At 32.5% G+C, this 22,823-nt stretch overlaps 2 protein-coding genes across 2 annotated transcripts; one reads left to right on the top strand and one right to left on the bottom strand.

Moving 5' to 3' along the window:
* Nucleotides 1-658: 658 nt before the first annotated feature.
* On the bottom strand, nucleotides 659-8,054 carry LOC139521332 (toll-like receptor 4). The gene is made up of 4 exons (XM_071314811.1): nucleotides 5,465-8,054; nucleotides 4,748-4,793; nucleotides 1,546-1,688; nucleotides 659-682 (listed from the first exon to the last, which is right to left on the bottom strand). The coding sequence occupies exons 1-4, from the start codon at nucleotides 7,940-7,942 to the stop codon at nucleotides 659-661; spliced, it is 2,691 nt and encodes an 896-aa protein (XP_071170912.1). The 5' UTR covers nucleotides 7,943-8,054.
* Nucleotides 8,055-18,724: 10,670 nt separating this feature from the next.
* On the top strand, nucleotides 18,725-22,003 carry LOC139518412 (heavy metal-binding protein HIP-like). Its single transcript, XM_071309958.1, has 3 exons — nucleotides 18,725-18,913; nucleotides 20,420-20,503; nucleotides 21,555-22,003. The coding sequence occupies exons 1-3, from the start codon at nucleotides 18,841-18,843 to the stop codon at nucleotides 21,950-21,952; spliced, it is 555 nt and encodes a 184-aa protein (XP_071166059.1). The 5' UTR covers nucleotides 18,725-18,840; the 3' UTR covers nucleotides 21,953-22,003.
* The last annotated feature ends 820 nt before the right edge of the window (nucleotides 22,004-22,823 follow it).

Below are 22,823 nucleotides of genomic sequence, written 5' to 3'. Positions count from 1 at the left end.
ACAAATCAATGGGTTATTACTAAGATATAATTTAAAAGTTCCATATTTGGTGTGCTGGGTATCAATCCAATTAAGTATATTCTTCAGAATTGTAGTTAACTGATTGTGTGATAAATCAAGTTCGCAGAGGCTATCAAACTGTGTTACTACATCAGGAACAGCATCAAACAAGTTATGAGATAGATTGAGTTGAGTTAAATGTGGCAATTGGCCGAGTGAATCTATCTTTAGCATATAGTTATATGATATATCTAGATTATTGATATTCGGAAACATATTTAATATTGATGCATTGGTTTGTAAAACGCGGTAAAGGTGTGTTTCCTTCATGATGAGTGTTTTTAAATGGATTAAAAATGGAATTTTCCCCGCACCAATTGTTATATCTGAACCTATTCCAGACAAATCTAAATGTTCCAAACTATTAAATCCTTCTGAAGTTATAATTGGAAACACATCTGTCTCAAAATAAGAAACCTCGAGATGACGAAGGGAGCTGTTGATGATTTTAATTTCCCTGAAGCCGTTATTAGCCATTATATGTGTTAGTCTCAAAACTTGAATTTGGTTTGGAAACGTAACTGTTTTATTTTTTACCCCTAATCTGCCTTGGTACTGAAGTCTTTGGATTATTGTATGGTTGTTCACTCTCACCACATCAAGGAAGACTGGGGTTTTGAATCTAAGTGGAAAATAGGAAAAATCAATCATTTTGATCTTTTGCATCGTGAATACAAACCAGAAAAGATTTACTCCCCAAGTGGTCAAACTAAAACTATTAGATGATAGCATTATATATTCAAAGCAGTTTGGATGTTTAAACGAAATTAATGCCTTATTTCTAACTGAAACAATCTGATTGTCCGCAAGGTCTAAGGTCTTTATACAGATAGTTGATATACATTTCATCATCTCTAGTGTCAGAACAACCACGTCCAGGTCACGTTCAATATTACTACGAGTTATTCCACGAAAAGGAATTGCATCCGTTGATTTATGTTGAAATGGATGTAAAATTTTGAGAGCCTTGGTCAAGTGAATATTGCTGTTTGTAAAATTCAGTACTTTTAGATGTGGAAATGGAATTAAAACGCCGATTTCAATGACGACAAAAGCTTTACAAGTTGTCATGTGGAATTCCTTTATATTTTCCGGCATATCTGAAAGCGTCTCATTGTACAAAATTTTAAAGTGGCAATAATCGAATCTCAACTTTTGTAAATTGTGTAGATTTTTAAATTGCTGTCAAAACGTTGCGTTCAGTACAAGATCAATAGACATTTCACGCATATTACAAAGTTCACCAACGGGAATCCTATACGGGTTGTATTCTGATGTATTCATATTTCTACTAATGTCTAAAATTAATAAATTCTTTAAAGACCGAAACACTCCAGAGGGGTACGAATCACTTACGTTCAGATAATTATTAGAGAGAGACAAATATTTCAATAATGATAAACCAATGAAAGCCGTTTTATTCAATACTCTTATAACATTGTTATCAAGCATTAGATGTTCTAGATACTTATATCTAAGAAATACGTTAGCATCTAGTCTGGAAAGTCTATTATAACTTAAATCCAGTTCCTTGATATCAGGCGGTAAATTGGTCGGAACAGATGTTAATCCTTTGTCTCTACAGTTTGCCACCGTGTATTCTAACAAAACTGATGTGATATTGCATTCTGAAAATACATCACTACATCATGCACAAAACTATGAAGAAGTGCATCTTTTCCCAGTGTAAGTTAACACAAAATTAATTTCAAAGATTAAGTACTTCCTGTTATATTCAAAAGTACTTAGATAAAAAGTTAATCACATGAAGTAAAGTTGCAACCGCTTAAAAAAAGTTTATGATTTCCTGTTAAAAAAAACCAGTTTTATTAAGAATAATTTGATGTTTTACTTCATTAATCAAAGTAGAAGGATTTTGTCATCAAAACCAACTGGATATATATGTTTGATCAGACACTAAAATGGTCAATAATTCGAAATTTTCTAAGGTTTAGTTTACAATTGAAATGTAAATAGTTGAACTTCCTGTAACTTGGTCGACCAGTATTAGTTGATATATATTGTATATAGTTTAGTTTAAACATATCTATTTATAGTGGATTGGGAATCAAGTTTTGCAACTTATATTAATCCCTTTCCACTTTGCGGGTGCGAGTGCTGCCTTGTAGCCTACTCTTTTTCGAAATCTACAAGGGTGCCTTTAACGTGGCTCTCTCTTAACACGGGTCAGTCATTTATCGTCCCCTTCCGACGGACTATCATCGTTTCCTAAAGACCATACTCGCAGATGTTGTCAAGGGAGAGCCGAAAATTGAGTTCCTGAAATTTTCATCCCAAACGGGAATCGAACCAGGAACCTTTGTGTTGTATTTATCCCAAACGGGAATCGAACCAGGAACCTTTATGTTGTATTCAGATCGTCATATTTTGGTTTCTATAGGTAATCTTCATACTAAAGAATATGATAATATGTTTCCATCATGATAATTGTTTCCCCTTGAATCTGATGTAATATTGCTTCTAAATAGCTAAAGCACAATTTCAATTGCTTCCGCTCCGGCGCATGTTTCCGATTTCAATATGTGTGATATTTTCATATTGAGCACAGAGATGTCATATAAATAAATTAGAAAAACATCCAATACGTTTTATCAAATGTATGTTGGTTGTAGATTATTTTGGTTTAATAGGTGCATTTATTGGCGTAATGAGTATAGTATTGTTTTAAATTATTATCAATTTTTTTTTCGTTAATGTTGTGATCGAAATCATATCTTAAAGCAAGGTGAATGTGTTCACTGTGTACAAAGCTAAATAAATAAAAATCAAGGTTACAAACAGAAACCGAGAAAATCGAACGAGCTCCGTAAGGATCGAAACCGGGTACGTCGAAAGGTTAATTGTTTGCTGTTATGCATTTCAGCATGAGAATGCACACACAGTAAAATGTCACAATCCGGAATAGGACAAAAAGGGGTAAACAACGATTATATTAATTTCATAAAGATATAAATAAGGGCAACAGTAGTATACCGCTGTTCAAAATTCAAAGGTCGATAGAGAAAAAAAAATCCGAGTTACAAACTAAAACTGAGGGAAACGCGCCAAATAAAATAGAACTACGACACAACAGAAACACAACATTAAAATATAACACACACGGCAACGAACTATAATATAACAATGGCCATTTCCCTGACTTGGTACAAGGCATTTTAAGATACAAATGGCGGGTTCAACCTGGTTTTGTGGCATTTCAAACCTCCCTCTTTAATGGCAATGTTAATCATACCAACTATAATACTGCGAAAGCTTGTCAAAAATTGGTTGAGACACTGACATAGCGTATCGATCAACCATTCATGATAGTGAACTTATGTAGTGCTAATTTCATTCGTTCTTTCTCATAGAAAAAATACTAATATTACAATTTTATTAAATGGAATTGAAATGCACTATTGTTTCTTCCAGTATTGTTAGAATATTGTACAGTACTGTATTTATTCGTCTGTGATTTGTTTTCATGGGGAGGGACGGTATGATGTCATAACAACAGGTACAGAACTTTGATCTTGCTTTGTGTAATAACTTGATACGATAACATCTTCAAATTCTCAAATGTGCTCTTTTGTCTTTCCTTTGTCATTTAATACATATAGATATCCATAAAACAACCAACCATCGAATTAAATAAAGTATCAGATCGTGTATAATTGGTGATATTTCGCAGATAAGAAACAAACTATCAAAGTCCTATAATGTTATTGACAGCTAAATAAATACCCTATTCAGCGTTAAAGTTTTATTGGATGCTATACATTATGCATTTATGTACAAAATTAGCACTCCTTTCGTACAAGTGCAGATAAATATTATGCAATTCATTTATACTGAAATACTACTACTCATAGAACGAAATAAAACTCAATCGTAGTTGGCCGTGGCTGCGCAATTTTATATCCCAACATTCAAATGAAGATCTTGCTTCACATTTGTAAATGTTCATTATATATAATTAAATTGAAATTTTTCTGTTAACCTCTGCAACAATTGGACGCAATTCAGATTTCCTGGTGTTTGATTGGGCATGTTTATTGGGGCGTACTAAATTATAATCCGTTTACCTTTGATAACTATTTACACTACTGGGTCGATGCCTCTGCTGGTGGAAGTTTCGTCCCCGAGGGTATCACCAGCCCAGTAATCAGCACTTCGGTGTTGACATGAACATCAATTATGTGGTAATTTTTATAAAATTCCTGTTTACAAAACTTCGAATTTTTCGAAAAACTAAGAATTTTTTTATCCAAGGCATAGATTACCTTGGCCGTATTTGACACAACTTTTTGGAATTTTGGATCCTCAATGCTCTTCAACTTTGTATTTGTTTGGCTTTATAACTATTTTGATGAGCGTCACTGATGAGTCATATGTAGACGAAACGGGCGTCTGGCGTACTAAATTATAATCCTGGACCTTTGATAACTATTCTTTGAATTCGTTTTTGCTCTGCGAGGTGTATAATATATCAATGACTGCCGTGGATAGTAAATAAACTTTGAATTGACACTTTGTTTTTAATATATTTGTGGTCCTCATTTCCATTCTCAATTTTATCATAGTATACAGAAAAACAGAAAACAAAAAATAACGGACTAAGGAAAACAGAGGGAGGGCTAAAAATTGTCCTGTAACCACGGTACCAGCAGGAAAAGACTTGTGATACCTTGCCTAAATTTCCTCCAGTCATAAAACCTTTTAGAAAATTCATTCTACAACAATTTATAAACTTCATCATGCACTAAATGTCCGCAATTTCGCAGGTGTGTTTTAGTATCGTTATAAAGTACTGTCACAAATAAGAACTAAATTGCAACGTTGGTAAATGGTTTTTTTTTAAATGACGATTTAAAAATGTACAAATGTCTTTACCAAGCTTAAAAAGTCTAATTGTAGGGTGTGAATAATTTGATACCCCTTTTTCAAATTAACAGTTAAGTGCATATTCAATTTTGATTTTTAACATTTTTTCTCAGAAACCAAGTCGAAATGAAAACACAAAAGAATAGGAAAAAAAAATAAAAAGTATGCTCAATATCTGGGCTTATGTGGCCTCTTTACCCCTGCCCATATTTATACCTACTTATATACATGTTATAAGTACAGCTTAGATCAGCAACATGACTATACAAACACAATTCACTATATGGGTTACTTGATACAATGCACATAGTTAATAAAGGTTCTTATAATACACATGTTTACAAGCAAGATAAGCGATCATGTCTGTACAATGGCTATTGTTTAAATGTTCAAAGCGCTGAGAAAAGCTATTAAGATTAAATACGCTGACATTAATAAAGATGTAAACAGATATGCAAAACACATAAAAATAGTGCATTATAAATGTCAAGCTAGTTATTTTTACCCATAAAATACATCAGAAGAACCAAAGTCGAAGCTTTTGCCAAGCCATTTGTACTTCATCTTTCTTGATTGGCCATTGAATTAAAAGAACATCTTTCCAAATGCTAGAAAATTCTACGGGAATATTATCTAACGATATATCTCTAGTGATAACAACTATCTTCTGTAGATTTTTGGAAAACTTTTCATACTTTGCTCGCTCTATTTCAAAACGAGTCCATTCATTTTCGACAATTGATGGCGAAACAAGAAATATAACGTGTCTGCATCTATGAATTGCAGTAGCTCTCTCGGTTGCTATCGATTCGCCTGCAATGAAATCTCTATCTTCGAAGCAAATTTTGAAACCCCATTCGTCCTCTACTTTCTTTTGTAACTCTTTCACAAAAGAAATACAGTCGTCCGAATATGACACGTAAACGTCATAATCAAAATTCAGCTCAAGACCTTTCTCTGCAAATCTCCGGATATTTCGGAAGAAAAAGAAAATTATTCTCCACCTAAAATTGTACAGTAGCGTTATACAAATCAAAGTTGATAAAACAGAAACCAATAATGAAATGCCTAACTTGATCCAAATGGTAGAATCACAGTAAACAAAATAATGATGAAAGTCTTCAGCGACATTTCTAGTATAGTTGATTTTTTTAAGTGAAGAAACCCAACAAGAGTAATTACCGTTTTTATCTAACTGTACTTGAGTGGTCAGAATCCAACGCAAAAATGTGGTTGTATCACATGAACAAATCAAAGGATTATTAATGAGATATAATTCAAAAAATCCAAATTTGGTGTGCTGGGTATCAATCCAATTAAGTATATTCTTCCGAATTGTTGTTAACTGGTTGTGTGATAAATCAAGTTTGGTGAGGCTATTGAACTGTGTAACTACTCTAGGAATATCGTCAAACAAGTTATGAGATAGATTGAGTTGAGTTAAATGTGGCAATTGCCCGAGAGAATCTATCTTCAGCATATAGTTATATGATATATCCAAATTCTTTATATTTGGACACAGACTTAATATTGATGAATTGGTTTGTAAAACGCGGTAAAGTTGTGTTTCCTTCATGATGAGTGTTTTCAAATGGATTAAAAATGGAATTTTGCCCGCTCCTATTGTAATATCAGAATTTATTCCTGACAAATCTAAATGCTCCAAATTATTAAATCCTACTACAGTCAATATCGGGAAAACATCTGTTTCAAAATAAGAAACTTCGAGATGACGAAGATAGCTATTATTTACTTTTATTTCCCTGAAACCATTTCTACCCATTACATGTGCTATTCTCACAAATTGTATTTGGCTGGGAAACGTAACTGTTATATTCTGCACATCTAACCGCCCTTGGTATTGAAGTTTTTGGATAGTTGTATGGTTATTTTTTGTCACCACATCAAGGAAGACTGGGTTTTTAAACCTTAGCGGAAAATAGGAAAAATCAAACATTTTAATGTTGGTCATCCTACGTAAAAAAAGAAAAAGATTAACTGCCCAAGTTTCTAAACTAAAACTATTAGATGATATCATTATATGTTCAAAGCAGTCTGGGTGTTTAAACGAAACTATTGAATTGTGTTTTACTGAAACAATCTGGTTGTCTGAAAAGTCTATGGTCGTTATGCATATAGTTGATATATATTTCATCATCTCCAGTGTCAGAACAACCGCGTCAAGGTCATGTTTTATATTACCATGAGTTATTCCACGAAATAGAATTGCATCCATTGATTTATTTTGAAATGGATGTAAAATTCTGAGAGCTTGGGTCAAGTGAATATTGCTGTTAGTAAGATTCAGTACTTTTAGATGTGGAAATGGCACCAAAACTCCAACTTCAATGACTACAAAATGTTTACAAGTTGTCATGTGGAATTCCTTTATGTGTACCGGCATATCTAAAAATGTATCATTGTATAAAATATCAACGTGGCAATAGTCAAATCTCAACTTTTGCAAATTTTGCAGTTTCTTAAATTGTTGTCCAAACGTTGCATTAAACACAAGATCAATAGACAGCTCACGCAAGTTGCAGAGGTTACTAACGGGGATATTATATTTGTCCGAATACTCTGAAGTGTTCATATTTCTACTTACATCTAAAGCTGATAAATTCTGTAAGGATTCAAAGACTCCAGGTTTGTACGATGTAGACACATTTAGTTTATTTCTTACCAATGACAACAGTCGTAATAATGTTAAACCGGTGAATGCATTCGCATCTAAACAATGTATAATATTATTATCGAGTATTAGATGTTCCAGATTCTTATATCTATCAAAACTGTTAGCATTTAGCCGTGTCAGTCTGTTATGACTTAAATCCAATTTCTTTAAGTCAGACGGCAAGTTTGTCGGAACGGATGTTAATCCTTGGTATGTACATTCAGCCTCCTTATCACCTAATATGTTTAATGTGATATTGCATTTAGAATGTACCGTTGTATATGGATAAACAAGTATAATCCAAATTGATATGATGATATACATTATTTTGATTAACTTAATGAGTTATTTCTTTCTGCGTTATAAACCAATTCGATTCATGACTAGAGTTGGTGCATGTCATTAAATTTCAGTCTTTAAATGCGTAATAGTTTGTCATTATGTTTTGCCTTGACCGATATGGTTTTGATTGCATTTAACAAGTTTAAAACCCAAACAAACAAACAAATATCGAGTTAAACACCATGAATGCACAATACATGCATAGGTGAATAAAAATAAACTGTAGATACAAGGCCACAAAATACTTTTTTTGACAAATCGGTGGCCTTCGTTGTTGTCTGTTCTGTGGTCGGGTGTTGTCTCTTTGACACATTCCCGATTTCCATTTTAAATTATATTTATCACAGATGGGAAATGTGCCAAAGAGACAACAACCCGACCATAGAGAAGTTTGTAATTTCTAAAAAATATATACAAATTAAATTCAATCTTTTTTTCTTATTTTTTCTGTATCAAGTACTTTAGAATAACGCACACGGTATTTAAATGTTGATTAATGCCAGCCTATTCGAAATAGTTGTTAATCATTTGATGTTACATATATGTTTCTTTTCTAGAGAGAAAACGGTCCTATTTATTCTGCCATAGGCGACAATACTAACATTTTCTAAATTAACTAGTTTTTATAATAAAAACCTGGATAAAACTGTTATGTGTGGTGTTAGCACTTTATTATTCTATTTTAAAAAATGAAGCCAATTAGTATCATGACCAATTTCCAACGGAGCTTGTTTATGTTATCCATGCCCACTGTCATTTTGCATCAAATTTATGAAATTTTGGAAGCATTTTCGAATAATTCTCTAGAAAATATTTCAATAGGTTTTAAAATTTATATTGTAAATTTACACACTGCAGATATTCATAGATGAATAAAAAAATATATTGTATCCTTACAGCCAATCACAGCGCTCCTAAGTTAACTTCTCACCTGTTTTGGGTACACAAAAGGCCAACCTAATGCTGGGAAAATGTAATACTACCGTTTTCCCTAGAATGGCCTATTTTAATTTAATTCCCCTGTATTGACATTATGTAAAGAATGCAATTAACGGTACAGGAAACGCCTAACCATCCGGAAGACGTCCGTTGTTTTTATGCCCCACCTACGATAGTAGAGGGGCATTATGTTTTCTGGTCTTGGCTCCGTTCGTCCGTCCGTCCGTCCGTCTGTGGTTCCGTTCGTCCGTCCAGGTTAACGTTTTTGGTCAAGGTAGTTTTTGATGAAGCTGAAGTCCAATCAACTTGAAACTTAGTACGCTTGTTGCTTATGAGATGATCTTTCTAATTTTTAAGCCAAATTAGACTTTTGACCCCAATTTCACGGTCCACTGAACATAGAAAATGAAAGTGGGAGTTTAAGGTTAAAGTTTTTGGTCAAGGTAGTTTTTGATGAAGCTGAAGTCCAATCAACTTGAAACTTAGTACACTTGTTGCTTATGATATGATCTTTCTAATAGTAATGCCAAATTAGATAATTACCCAATTTCACGGTCCATGGAACATTGAGAAGGATAGTGCGAGTGGGGCATCCGTGTACTTTGGACACATTCTTGTTTCGTGTTGTTTTCGTTCGTAACTTTTCGAAATAGTATTGACTCTATTGATTTTCTGGGTTTTTTCCTATGGTCATAATGATGCCGATCTTATTTCGACTGGCTTAAGGTTTTGACGAACGTTTATTTAAAACCGACGAAATTTATAATCTATATTCGAGATCACAAATTAAAAAAAATAGATTACGGATTAAAATCGTAGAATTCAATATGAAGAATTGTTTTACTTTGTAATTTGTTAATAATTGCAAGTGATCTATTTTTTAACCCTCAAAGCTGAAAAGGTAAAACATCATAAATTTCATAGAAAAGGAAAATATGGTCATAAATTCATCAGCAGTATATACAAAACGATAAAAGAACACAAACAATTTATGACACAAATAAGAAGAAAAACGAGTTCTTGTTACTCAAGAGACGTTTTTCCCATAAGCTTTTTTTCTACTTGGTAAACTTTATTTGTCATCATACTTTCTTGACTACATAAATAACGTTTGAATGAATTGTGAGATTTGGACCATTTGCCGCCTAGTAGTCTAGTTACATTTTGGCTATATGACCCCTACATGATGAATTCACGGAAACGATGGTTACTTTTTTTCTGAGAGATATTAAGATATTTGAATCTTTCGAAATTAAGTGGTGACATAAACCAACAAATATGTAAAAACCTTTTAAAAGGAAATATAAAGAATAAAAGCGCAACAAGAAAGGTAACACAGATTGCTAAGAAATACGCGTGAATCGTACCGAAGTATCTTTGTCATTCAAAAATTTCTTGAGAAACGAAATATATCACAGAGATAATGCTTGACCCAGTATTATTTCAACAGTGTAAATACTGTTACACTTAAATGGAACAATACATGAAATATGTGTGACAAAATGTAATTAATAAATCAAATTAGAGCAGCTTATACAATAAATATCATATAAAAATGACAAATGGAGGAACCAAATTCACAGAACAAAACTTGCGACATTTCATGACAAGTGAAATGTTTTCCACAACTCTTGTCTTGTTTTTACTTTGTGTAAACGTCGAAAAATCATTTATAATCCAGGTAAGAATATAAATATGTAAGATATTGTATACTTAAATATGGCAGTTGCTATCAAATAGTTCGTTTTATATGTATGTTGGCGTTTGTTTTTGTTGAACGGCAGTGTTCCTTTTCGTTCACTTATAGTTGATGTGTTTCCCTCGGTTTTAGTTTGTAACCCGGATTTGTTTTCTCTCAATTAAAATATGAATTTTTGAACACCGGTATAGATCTGCTTCCTTTATCTACACAGTTTTTTTTTATATAAAATGTAAGTATGGTGAGTTATTTAATCAATATATATGTATTCAAAAGAGGGACGAAAGATACCAAAGGGACAGTCAAACTCATAAATCGAAAATAAACTGACAACGCCATGGCTAAAAATGAAAAAGACAAACAGACAAACAATAGTACACATGACACAACATAGAAAACTAAAGAATAAACAACACGAACCCCACCAAAAACTAGGGGTGATCTCATTAGCTCCGGAAGGGTAAGCAGATCCTGCTCCACATGTGGCACCCGTCGTGTTGCTTCTGTGATAACAAATCCGGTAAATAGTCAATTTCGGTAGGTCACATTCATGAAAGGGAAGGGTATTGTAGTTACGATGTAAGGAACATATCCGATATCATTTGTGAAACAGTTTTTCCATAACGATCAACCAACTCGTGATGGCGTCCGTAAAATTTACGAAGGGATGATTTCAACTTCACCATTTGGAACTCTTGGTTTAATAGCTTCTTTGTGAGCAGCAACCCTCTATCAAGAAAATCATGATAGGAAATGCAAGCACGGGAATATCGTATCAATTGGGAGATATATACCCCGTATACAGGTGCTGCTGGATGTTAAATCTATAAAGCGTGAAACAAAATAACAGGAAACTCTGATTCGTAGTTCCTAGACGGATAGGATGATGAACTCATTGAGGTAAAATGACAGAGAAAAACTAATATACCCACTTCTTATAACAATTCTCGTAAAATCAAAGGCAAATGGTCATAAAATCATCAAAACTTTTTATGTCTGCTTCATAACATTGTTTGTGTAACAAATCCGTCAAAAAAGATTAAAAAAAACCCAACATACATCAACAATAGATGAAACTTTGGAGCAACTTGATATCGTATGTAGGAGGTCAAAGTTGTGTTTGCTCTGGTTGTATTTTCAGATTGTTTGTCTGGTTCGTTTTCGTAAAGGCGTTTGACTAGCAATCATTTGTGAATTAAATAATCTTGCTAGGGTGTTGAAAATCATATGATCGGTCTATTGTTAATAGAAAAATGTTCCAAGTTAATAATTTGGTATATTTTTTTGAAGGAAAATAATTGCTTTTATTTCAGTAAAATTTGAGTTAGCCTTTGTTATGTACCACTCATTTTGTAAAATTATAATGTATCTTTTACTCTAGGAAAAACGACATGTGTGACAGAAGACCTTCTGCATATGATTATGAGAGCTGTGCCTACTTTCAAAGATTCCAATTCAAAGACTGGTAAGTCAACCTTAAAGTTGATACAATATTCTGATAGACAGAGTTGCTTATAATCATGAACTGTTAACAATGTTCTTATAGGGCAAAACGTAATCAGATCATAGAAAATGATTATGAGAGCTGTGCCTACTTTCAAAGATTCCAATTCAAAGACTGGTAAGTCAACCTTAAAGTTGATACAATATTCTGATAGACAGAGTTGCTTATAATCATGAACTGTTAACAATGTTCCTATAGGTCAAAACGTAATCAGATCATAGAAAGTGAACAGTTATATTGTAATCCTGACCATTTATGCTTTTATTCTACGAACCGTTTTGACTCGAGCACCACTTGAAACTTTGATGAAGACGATCTGATGTACTGAAATCATAAACTTAGTTTTTTATTTGTTGATAAAATATTTAGTAGAAACAAAACCGTAAAAAATAGTTTATTTCTAGACCAAAAAGTGTATTGTTTATCAATCAAATAGTTATCAAAGGTACCAGGATTATAATTTAGAACGCCAGACGCGCGTTTCGTCTATATAAGACTCATCAGTGACTCTCATATCAAAATATTTATATCCCAAACAAGTACAAAGTTAAAGAGCATTAAAACATTAAGATAAAAAAAAATTAATTTAATTTAAAGCTCTGATTCCTTTCACGGACTTGGCTATACTTTTTGGACCTTTTGGATTATAGCTCTTCATCTTTTATATAAGCTTTGGATTTCAAATATTTTGGCCACGAGCATCACTGAAGAGACATGTATTGTCGAAATGCGCATCTGGTGCAAGAAAATTGGTACCGTTAATTTTATTAATGAACAAGGACTTAAACGTTGTCTTAATATTCATTCTCTTGTTCGTTTTGTTGAAAATGTGTTGGATAGTCGCCTTATTGATAATCATCATTTTTCTTATGTGTTTGTTTGAGAAATTATCATTTGGAATAAATAACAAGATATCTTTATTTCCGTCTCCTTCCTAGCTGTAAGATGAAAACCGCGGACAGGTATCATTGCTGAGTTTACTTATGAGAAGAACAATACTTTAAAGATAACATTATGCTTACATAAAAATTATTCTAGACAAACATCTTTGGATAAAATAAACCATCAAACTTTTATCAAAATGAACGAACTCAAACAACAGACGTACCTCCTATACATTACATTAACAAAATCTGTATCAATACAAAAAGATAATGATAGCCATTATTTTTTTCGAATTTCAGATCTTGAACGAAGACCAACATTTTTTGCATCATTAAAACATCTCAGCAAACTCTGGCTAGTATAAAGGATATTATAAAGTTTGATGACGCTTAGATCAATATCGGAGGTGGATACGACTCAAGCACGTGAATATTTACTGCTCCACGGAATGGAATCTACATTTTCTCGTGTGTTATAATGGTTAATCATGGCAGTGACATTCAATTCCAGCTAAACAAAAACGATCAGTTATATACAGGAGGGTATGCCGCGAAATCGAGGTATGGAGCTCACACGGTAAATTCTCTCGTCAATCTACGAATTGGAGATAAAGTGTATATTAAACACAGAGTTAAAGCATCCGAGAGCGTGTTTGGAAGCCACTACTCTATATTTTCCGGTTATCTTTTGTCCAAGTAATAAAATTTACTGTTGTCATTATACTAGTAACTGTTTCAGTATCAAACTTGTCATTTCAATTTGAAATCACATATTCTAAATTGTTGGAAAATTCTATCTTAGCAACATCAAATAAAAATTGAATATAGTGAATGGTTGTTGAATTTCAAACTAATTGGAGTAGAAACGTTCCTATCTTCTCTTTGTTTGATTGAATAAAGACTACACCGGAACTGCAGTTAACATGCAATTGTTTAGCGCTGAAACAAACAGTGTCTTAACAGGTGTACGATGTCTACATGTGTCAGTGATCAATTGTTGCAATTTACTAGTATAACAAAAGAAGTTAGAAGTTTCAGATATACATTCCAAGAGTGTCCTGTTTGGAAGAAAGAAACAGTTTTCAGAACTTGATTGAAATTGATGTGTCATATTAGATAAAATCCACACATAAAACATTTAAATTATATTTATTTTGGGCATAACGTCTGCTATTGTAATGCAAAAGTTTATATCTCAGAATTAGGTATGGCAAGTATTAAAAACGGACTCCAAGAGCCTGAATCACTCACTTGTAATATTTTTCTTAAATCCTTCATCAATGATTATTTTTGCTTTTTAATATATATTAATGAGTGGCTTGAAAATGCCATTTGAAAGTTCTTAGTATCTTGTCATATTTTCTTCAAAAGCCCCCAAAAAATGCATTTACCCCTATGTTCTTTTTTATTCATAGTGGCTATGTTTTTGACGTACAAGGAAATATAATACAAACTTTATAATGGATACAATGAAACTCATTCAGCCCAAGTTTGGTTGAAATTGATACAACAGTTACAAAGGAGCAGATATTTATTTAAAGAAAGATATTAGATAGACAAATTGTAAAAAAAAATGTTTTTAAGGGGCAAAAACAGCATTTACCCTATGTTCTATTTTTAGCTTTGGTGGCCATGTTTTTTTATGAACCAGAAAATAAAACACACACTTTACTGAAGATAACCTAAGAACCATTCAGCTGTTCAGTGGAAGGGCATCATGTATTCAATCAGATATGTAAAACTAGTTACTTTTAACCTTTTATCTCAACGACAATGTAAAAATAATATGTCTTTAAAGAAAAATATTGTAAGCTGTTGAATTGTACGCTGTCTAAATGTTGTTTTATATACCTATCTGTATTTAGAGGTAATCATAAATTCATGTCACCTGTCATCATTTTCAGGTAAATCAGAATATCACATGTGTGATTCTTCTCACCATATTTGACAAAGGAGTGCATTCACTGTCAACAAATATGTTGCAATAAATATAACAGAAATATATTGGAAAACGGTCCTACTAAAAAGCGCCCGGGAAAAGAAAAAGCGCCCGGGGAAAAGAAAAAGCGCCCGGAGAAGGAAAATTAGCGCCCGGAGAAGAAAATTAGCGCCCGGGAGAAAAAAATAATAATATTTTATAACATTTTGTTTTTTCCTTAAAAAATAACTAATCATTGCTTGTTTTGTCCTTAATATAAATGGGGATATGTACGATGGTACATCTAAAGTTTTGTTGCACTTTTACATTTTAGATTTCAAAATTGTATATAAGTAAGTAAATAAATATAAATAAGAGTATATAGAAGAATCATGAAAGACATTGTCCTCGATCAAAATGTATATTTTGTTATTTAAAAATAATCGGTGCCTGAGGTCTAATATTTTCGCAACTGCATGGTGAACACTTTTTTATACAGATGCTGAGATAGATTTATTATATCATTTTATAAAACTAAAACTGCTTCAACATGTTCAATGGCTATGCTTATCAGGGTTTTAATGCATAGACTTAAATTTAAACCAAACACCTGTTTTTACCCCCTTGTTTTAACTACGGTACATGTATAGTACTGCTTTTTTTCATGTGCTGATTTATTATGTGTACCTCTTTTAATTTTTGATTAAATTAATATTTATCTGTGAAATTTGGGTTGTCTTATACATTTTTCATTTTGATATCGTTTTTGAAAAACATGTCTTTTGATGTCTTACATTTTATAAATCTTCCGCATAAACTGTGATCCATTGTTATCAATCTTTCGAAAAGTATTCATATATTATTGTTAAAATTGAAATATTCATACTTGTTTTTGTGCTTTATTAAAAATGTCTATTATCTGAATTTGCAAAATAATTGTCTAAAATTAAAAAAAAATAATTTTCATATCTTAACAAATTTGTCTCATGCCAATAAAATATCTATATATTTTCCCCGGGCGCTTTTTCTGTTCCCCGGGCGCTATATTTTCTTCTCCGGGCGCCTTTTCTTTCCCCGGGCGCTTTTTCTTCACCCGGGCGCTCCCGGGCGCATTTTAGTAGGACCCTTGGAAAATGATACATATATGTATTACTCTGTAACTTCCATGTAGGAAACCAATCATTTGTTCATTTACACATTTCCATTACTCATAATAAAATGGCATGTTCAAATTACTACAACTGTCCTGGATATCCAAAAGTTACAATGAGATTTGTCTTTCTCTTTGTACTAATTTTCAAAACGTTGGCTAAAATGAAAATTAAATGCTAATAAAACACGTTTTAAAAAAATTTAAAAAGAAAAGAAAAAAAGAACAATATACTAGCAAGATAACGATATTTATTTATCTTGCTTTCTAGATGAACATTAGCTATATGACCCCTCATGCCACAGAACGAACAGATTGACCCTCATTTTTGGGGGGGTTCTGACCTGGAACCATAGGACTGAAAAAAAAATCATTCAGTAGTTCGTGTTGTTTATTCTTTAGTTTTCTATATTGTGTCATGTGTACTATTGTTTGTTTGTTTGTCCTTTGCATTTTTAGCCATGGCGTTGTCAGTTTATTTTCGATTTATGAGTTTGACTGTCCCTCTGGTATCTTTCCTCCCTCTTCAGTAAGAATGTACTTATATAATTGCATCTGAATTTCAAAGAATTAGGTAAAACTAGGGTAAAAACTTAAACTAAAAAAGTATACTGTTCATCTGAAAATATACATTGTACAAAGGAGGATGCCAATTTTTTAAGCTGAAAAAAAAACATATTCAGATTGTATCAAATCGCGCATGTTCAGTTGAATAATTATTTGGGGGAAATATTAACCAATGGAAACGATTGTCATATTTTTTATCAGATCTAATAAAATCCTTGGATCATTCGAATCGTCAGTTATGAAATAAACCAAGGCATATGTTATTTTGTTTTAAAGAAATACATTGTATGTATAGAAATTTAAAAATCAAAGAGTTGATAGCTGGAAGAAGGTGAATAAAAGGCATCTTGAATTACCATAAAAGCAGCCCCACTAACCCAGCCAGCTTTGGTCCATTATCGTTATGACATATGTTTTTTTTTCTTTAAACAAGAATGTTTCATAAGTACATGGATTTCCCATCCGCACAATCATTTTCTATGTTCAGTGGACCGTGAAAATTAGGTAAAATCTTTAATTTGGCAGTGAAATTAGAAAGATCATAGCATAAGGAACAGATGTGTACTAAGTTTCAAGTTGATTGGATTTCAATTTCATCAAAACTACCTCGACCATAAACTTTAACCTGAAGCAGGATGGACAGACAGACCAGAAAACATAATGCCCATAAATGGGGCATGAAAATAGTAAGACGTGTTACATACCCGCCAACTTTTGAAAGTTCCAATGGGGTTGTTTAGTGCGCGACAACAATTTTAAAGGTTCAATGATTAGTGAGGTATTTTGCACGATCTGGGTTGTCTAGAAAAAGTGTCATATTTGTATAATGAGATTACATGCCTTTTTCTTAAGTCTGTCTGCATGATTGTAGTTATTAAATCGATAGAAAAGATGAACATGTAGCTAGCAGACCAGGGTTTATTGTCTTGTGTAAGAATATTAGATGCTTGTCGAAATATCCAATTTTGAATTATGCACAAAGATGGACCTTTAACAGGTTGGGAACAACACTCCAAATGAAGGGTAACTCTCATTAGAAGAACATTACAACCCACTGTAAATAATGAGCCCCTTTAAATTCATATTATTTGATGTAACTTTTCCCCAAGAACTATGCATCTATCAAGTATTAAATGGTCAAAACATCTCAAAAGAATTTTGTAATGTTTCTAAACTTATTTCTTCTTTATTAATTCAACTCCTCATTTAAAAAAGTTGTTCCAAATATAATGAATTTTCCCACTTTTGAAGTAAAAATCTTAAAAATATTCTTTCTTTTTTTTCAACAGTAAAATGACCCCTTGTTGTAGAAACAGTCCCTCATTTAAGGGACACCACTCATAATGGGGGAGGGGGGTCGCAACCTGTGTGTTGGTCTTTATGAAAAAAGAATAGTACATTGTCCTTTAAATGATTTAATTGAATACAAAAATAAAATGTGTTAAAACAAGTATTATGTCAATAAATTAGTGAGAAAAAATACTATTTATTATCTTTATGTTAGTACTGCATCATTGAATTTTGTCAATCACCCATACTTTTATCCTTAAGCTGTGTAAGAACAAGCTTGCAGATGCAAATTCCTATGCCATGATTTTACAACTAGATGAATACAAAACAAGTTCAAAATCTAGCATGTTAGAATAATCTTCAGAGAAAACGTTTTTGATTGGCTTATTACTTGATTATGAGAAACACAGAATTTGATTGGCTGAACACGATTGTCTTACCTTGGGAATAAAATAAGGAACAGATGATTTTCACTAAATCGTGTTTTAGAGTTTTTTTAAACGATACCCTTAATATTAATATTTTTTAATAAATGCTAGGACCTATTATAAAACGTTTTTAATAAGAGTAAAGAGTAAAGAGAATGAACACAGGGCGAACGTACTATACAAGGCATCAAGGAGGATAACAAAGCTAACAAAGCTATAGATAAGAAATACTTGTGAATCGGGGTGGGGAATTTTTTTGACATTTGCAAATATCTTGAGAATAATAACATCACATTTCAATTATGCCTGACCCAGTGTTATTTCAACACTGGTTTAACATGTTTAACTGTTACATTTTCAAGTAAAAAATGGTATACTACATGCAAATTGCGTGACAAAATGTAATTAATGTATCAGATTACAGCAGTTTCTACACAGCATATCATATAAAAATGACAAACGAAGGAACACAATTCATAGAGACAAATCGTGACAAGTAAAATGGTTTCGTCAACACTTGTCTTGTTGTTACTGTGTGTAAACGTCGGAAAAGCATTGGCGAGTTGTAACTCAGGTGAGAATACATATATGATAGATATGAAAATGTGTATGAATTGGTGTTAACTAGATGTAAGTTGTATTGTATGTAATTTCTTTCTTTAATAGTTATCCCACAAGGACGCGGTGTGTCAGTGTAAGATCGCCCCGATGGCCGGAGGCCAGAGGGTGATTTAACACTGACACACCAAGTCCGAATGGGATAACTATTTTACATCCCAGCTGTTTTAGATTAGACGGAAAACCATTTATAATTCATAAAATCTAGTTTAGAATGCCACACAACCATTATAATATACTTTATATATTACTATATTATGTATACCCTTAATGATCCTCAAACACGATGAGTAGATATCAAATAATGTCAACTCACCACTCTTGCCAATCGGCCCACATTATATCGCCACTTTATAAAAAAAATCGTCCCACCCTTGTTTACCGACTCGCCCCACTTTTGAAAAAGTGTAAAATCAAATTAAACAATCAGTCTGAAAACTCACTTATTCATGTTATTAACGAAATAGGTTTAAACCCCACTGAATAAAGGTTTGACAACTCGCCCCACTTATAAAAAGATCTTGCTTCCTTTAAGTATGTCAAATTACTATTAATTCGTATCCAGTCGTCCTGGTGTAGTGGTATGTGTCGTGGCTTGATATGCTAAAGGTTTTGAGTTCGAATTCCACCATATACACTGGATTTTTTCTGCGTGAATTTTGATAGATTATAATTGATTATAAGTTTTATAGTGGATTTGACATTCCCGCCAAAATGTTACAGAACAAAGGAAAGCATGCAAAACAAAGAAACTCAAACTGGGGTGATTTAGTAGGGGTGATCCGGCTCATATCACCCCTGTTAGAACAAAGGAGCTGGGATGTAATCAGTAATCAATACAAGAATTTGATGATCGGTGAATGTAAATATACACTCACATAAAGCGTGATACAAAATAGCAAGAAACTCAGATTCGTAGTTCCTCGGAAATATGCGACAATTTCATAGACGGACAGATTAAAGAACACGCGGACGTACGGACAGAGGCAAAAATATATAACAACTGCTTTGAAATGTTGATAAAATAAATCTCGTGAAGTCAAAGTCAAATGTCCATTCAATCATCAGACCTTGGTATTGTCTTCTTCATAAATTCTTTATTTAACAAATCCGTCAAAATGATAAACACAAAACAAAAACAGATGAAACTAATGATCGAAGCATCCTGATATCATAGTATTATGTCAACACTGTGAATGCTTTGGCTATAATTTCAAGATTACTTGTTTGGTTCGTTTTAGTAAAGGCGTTTGTCTGGCTATAGTTGTAAAAATAAATAATTTTGCTACCGTATTCATAATTATATTCAGTCGATTATCAATTGTGAAACTGTTCCAAGTCAATGTGTTTTCTTCCGTTTTATGGGAATTGATTGCTTTTATTTCAGAAAAAATATTGTTAGTGTGTTATATGTCAGTATGTCACTCACGTTTGTAAAACTATAATGTAACTTTTACTTTAGGAAAAACGACATGTGTGACAGAGGACCTTCTGCATATGATAATGAGAGCTGCACCTGCTATAAAAGATTCCAACTCACAGACTGGTAAGTCAATCCTAAAGTTAATTCAGAATTCTGATAGTGTTGCCAATAATCATGACCTGTTAACGATGTTCCTATATGACACAACGTAAAAAAAATCATATGAATTGTAGAATTGAATTGAAATCTTATTCCACGAACTGTTTTGATACAAGTGCCACTGAAGTGTCTTATGAAGACGATTTGACTACTGAAATCATAAGCTCGTTTTTATGAGTTTAATGTCTAATGCTTAGTTTGTTTCTGTGTGTTTTACATTTTAATGTTGTGTATTTGTTCTCTTATATTTAATGCGTTTCCCTCAGTTTTAGTTTGTTACCCAGATTTGTTGTTTTTTTTCTATCGATTTATGAGTTTCGAACAGCGGTATACTACTGTTGCCTTTATTTATACAATATTCAGTAGAAACAAAACCGTAACCATCTGGTTAATTTTTTAACAAACATTGTTTTGTATCATAATTATAACTTTCAATTACTAGTAATCTTATTTACGAATTGAACAAGGATTATAACGTTGTCCAAATATAAACACCCTTGTGCTTCGGTCTTTAAGTTCATGGATAGTTGTATTATTAGTCATCATACCACATCCCATTTGTTCTATGTCTGAGCAATAATCGTATCAAATAGTAAATAACCAAAAATCTATATTACTTGTTCTGTGAAAGTTGACAATTGCGGTAAGGGATTATTCCTATTAAGTAGGGAGAGGTGTGAACGATTAAAAGTGCCTGTATGAAACTTTGAGTGTTTAACATCTATATGTCAAGTCTGATATCGGTTGTTAACACATTGTAAGGGGAAACGGTAACTTAAAAATAATAAGATAAACTTAAAAATCGTATACTTAATTTATTCTTGAAAGTTAGAAATTAGTAAAAGAGCTAACGTCAATGGGTAAATCAACTATATTAAATTCTTAATTCGTGAATTCCTGTCATATTTCTTGTCGACAAAAGAATGAACTCAAACAAAACAGATACCACCTTACATATAATTCAACAACATAACGAATGTGCATCAATGAAAAATAGATTTTTTTTTATATTTAGATCTTAAACGAAGACCAACATTTTTTGCATCATTAAAACCATCACAAACTCTGGCTAGTATTAAGGACATTGTAAAGTTTAATGATGTAAAGATCAATATCGGAGGTGGATACGACTCGAGCACGGGAATATTTACTGCTCCACGGAGTGGAATCTATATAATTTCCTGCACTATTATGGCTAGTGGTAGCAGTGAAGTGCAATTCCAGCTAAACAAGAACGACCAGCTATATACAAATGGATATGCCACTAAATCGGGTTATGCAGCTCAAACAATAAACTCACTCGTCGATCTAAGAAAAGGAGATAAAATGTACATTAAACACAGAACTGGTGCTTCCCAACCCGTGTATGGAGAACACTTCTCTACATTTTCTGGTTATCTATTATCTGAGTAATAAAATTGACTGTTCTCAATATTCTATTCACATTTTTAAAACAAACATGTTGTTGATCGTTGTTGTCATTTTTATTTAATACTGAATTCTTTGAAAATCGGTCTTATGATCGTCGAATAAAACTTTCCCATCTTTTGCCGTTTTGGTGGTTTTATAAAAGCATAAACCCAAACTGCAGTTTACATGCAGTTTTTGTTAGCTCTGATACAAATACTGTCTTAACAGGCATTATAATAGGAATATTTTGTATGTGCTGTGTTCAATTGAGCTTTCATATAAGAATTCAAGAGTTTCAAGGTTGTTACTACATTCCACAGGTGCCCTGTTTGAATGAAACAGTTTTCAAATGTTTTCTTAATAAATACATAGATACCATCATAAATTCACATTTGCACCGTTACATACTAATTCCCGAAACTAAAATGTAATCTAAAGGGACATAGTAGAAACTAAGAATTTTAAAGTTTTATAGTAGAAACTAAGAATTTTAAAGGTTCATAGTAGAAACTAAGAATTTATGATAGCTATGAATTCATTTTATGCAATTTTATTTACTTTCAAAATATTTGGTTCACATTAAATCTGTAGCAGTATTGGCTTGCCCTCCCAAACATCTGAGATCACCCACGGTTTTTAATGGGGTCTGCGTTGCTAAGTCTAGCGTTTTCTTTCAGTCATTTTTCTTTTTTTGCCATAACAATGTCAGTTCGTTCTAGACTTATGAGTTTGACAATATCTCGGAATCTTCTGTCTCTTCTTTTTGGGATACAGAGCTTACCACAACACAGCCTTATTTTAAGTGAAATAATCTGCAATTCATATTTTAAAATATATATATCCGCAATTGGTGTTATCCCAAAATCAACAACGT

This window comes from Mytilus edulis, chromosome 4 (assembly GCF_963676685.1).
Source record: "Mytilus edulis chromosome 4, xbMytEdul2.2, whole genome shotgun sequence".
NCBI classification, from domain to species: domain Eukaryota; kingdom Metazoa; phylum Mollusca; class Bivalvia; order Mytilida; family Mytilidae; genus Mytilus; species Mytilus edulis.
Note: the sequence above shows the minus strand (reverse complement) of the source record. Positions and strands in the feature narration are given on the sequence as shown.

What these genes read in the sequence shown, in the direction of transcription:
- LOC139518412 (XM_071309958.1), top strand. Translation starts at nt 18,841, where the DNA reads ATGGTTTCGTCAACACTTGTCTTGTTGTTACTGTGTGTAAACGTCGGA. An exon ending in ATTGGCGAGTTGTAACTCAG is followed by an intron (nt 18,914 to 20,419) that starts GTGAGAATACAT and finishes CTTTTACTTTAG; the next exon opens with GAAAAACGACATGTGTGACA. An exon ending in AGATTCCAACTCACAGACTG is followed by an intron (nt 20,504 to 21,554) that starts GTAAGTCAATCC and finishes TTTTATATTTAG; the next exon opens with ATCTTAAACGAAGACCAACA.
- LOC139521332 (XM_071314811.1), bottom strand. Translation starts at nt 7,942, where the DNA reads ATGTATATCATCATATCAATTTGGATTATACTTGTTTATCCATATACA. An exon ending in AGCTTCGACTTTGGTTCTTC is followed by an intron (nt 4,794 to 5,464) that starts TGATGTATTTTA and finishes AAATTGTTGTAG; the next exon opens with AATGAATTTTCTAAAAGGTT. An exon ending in TTTCCAGACTAGATGCTAAC is followed by an intron (nt 683 to 1,545) that starts GTATTTCTTAGA and finishes TTTTCCACTTAG; the next exon opens with ATTCAAAACCCCAGTCTTCC.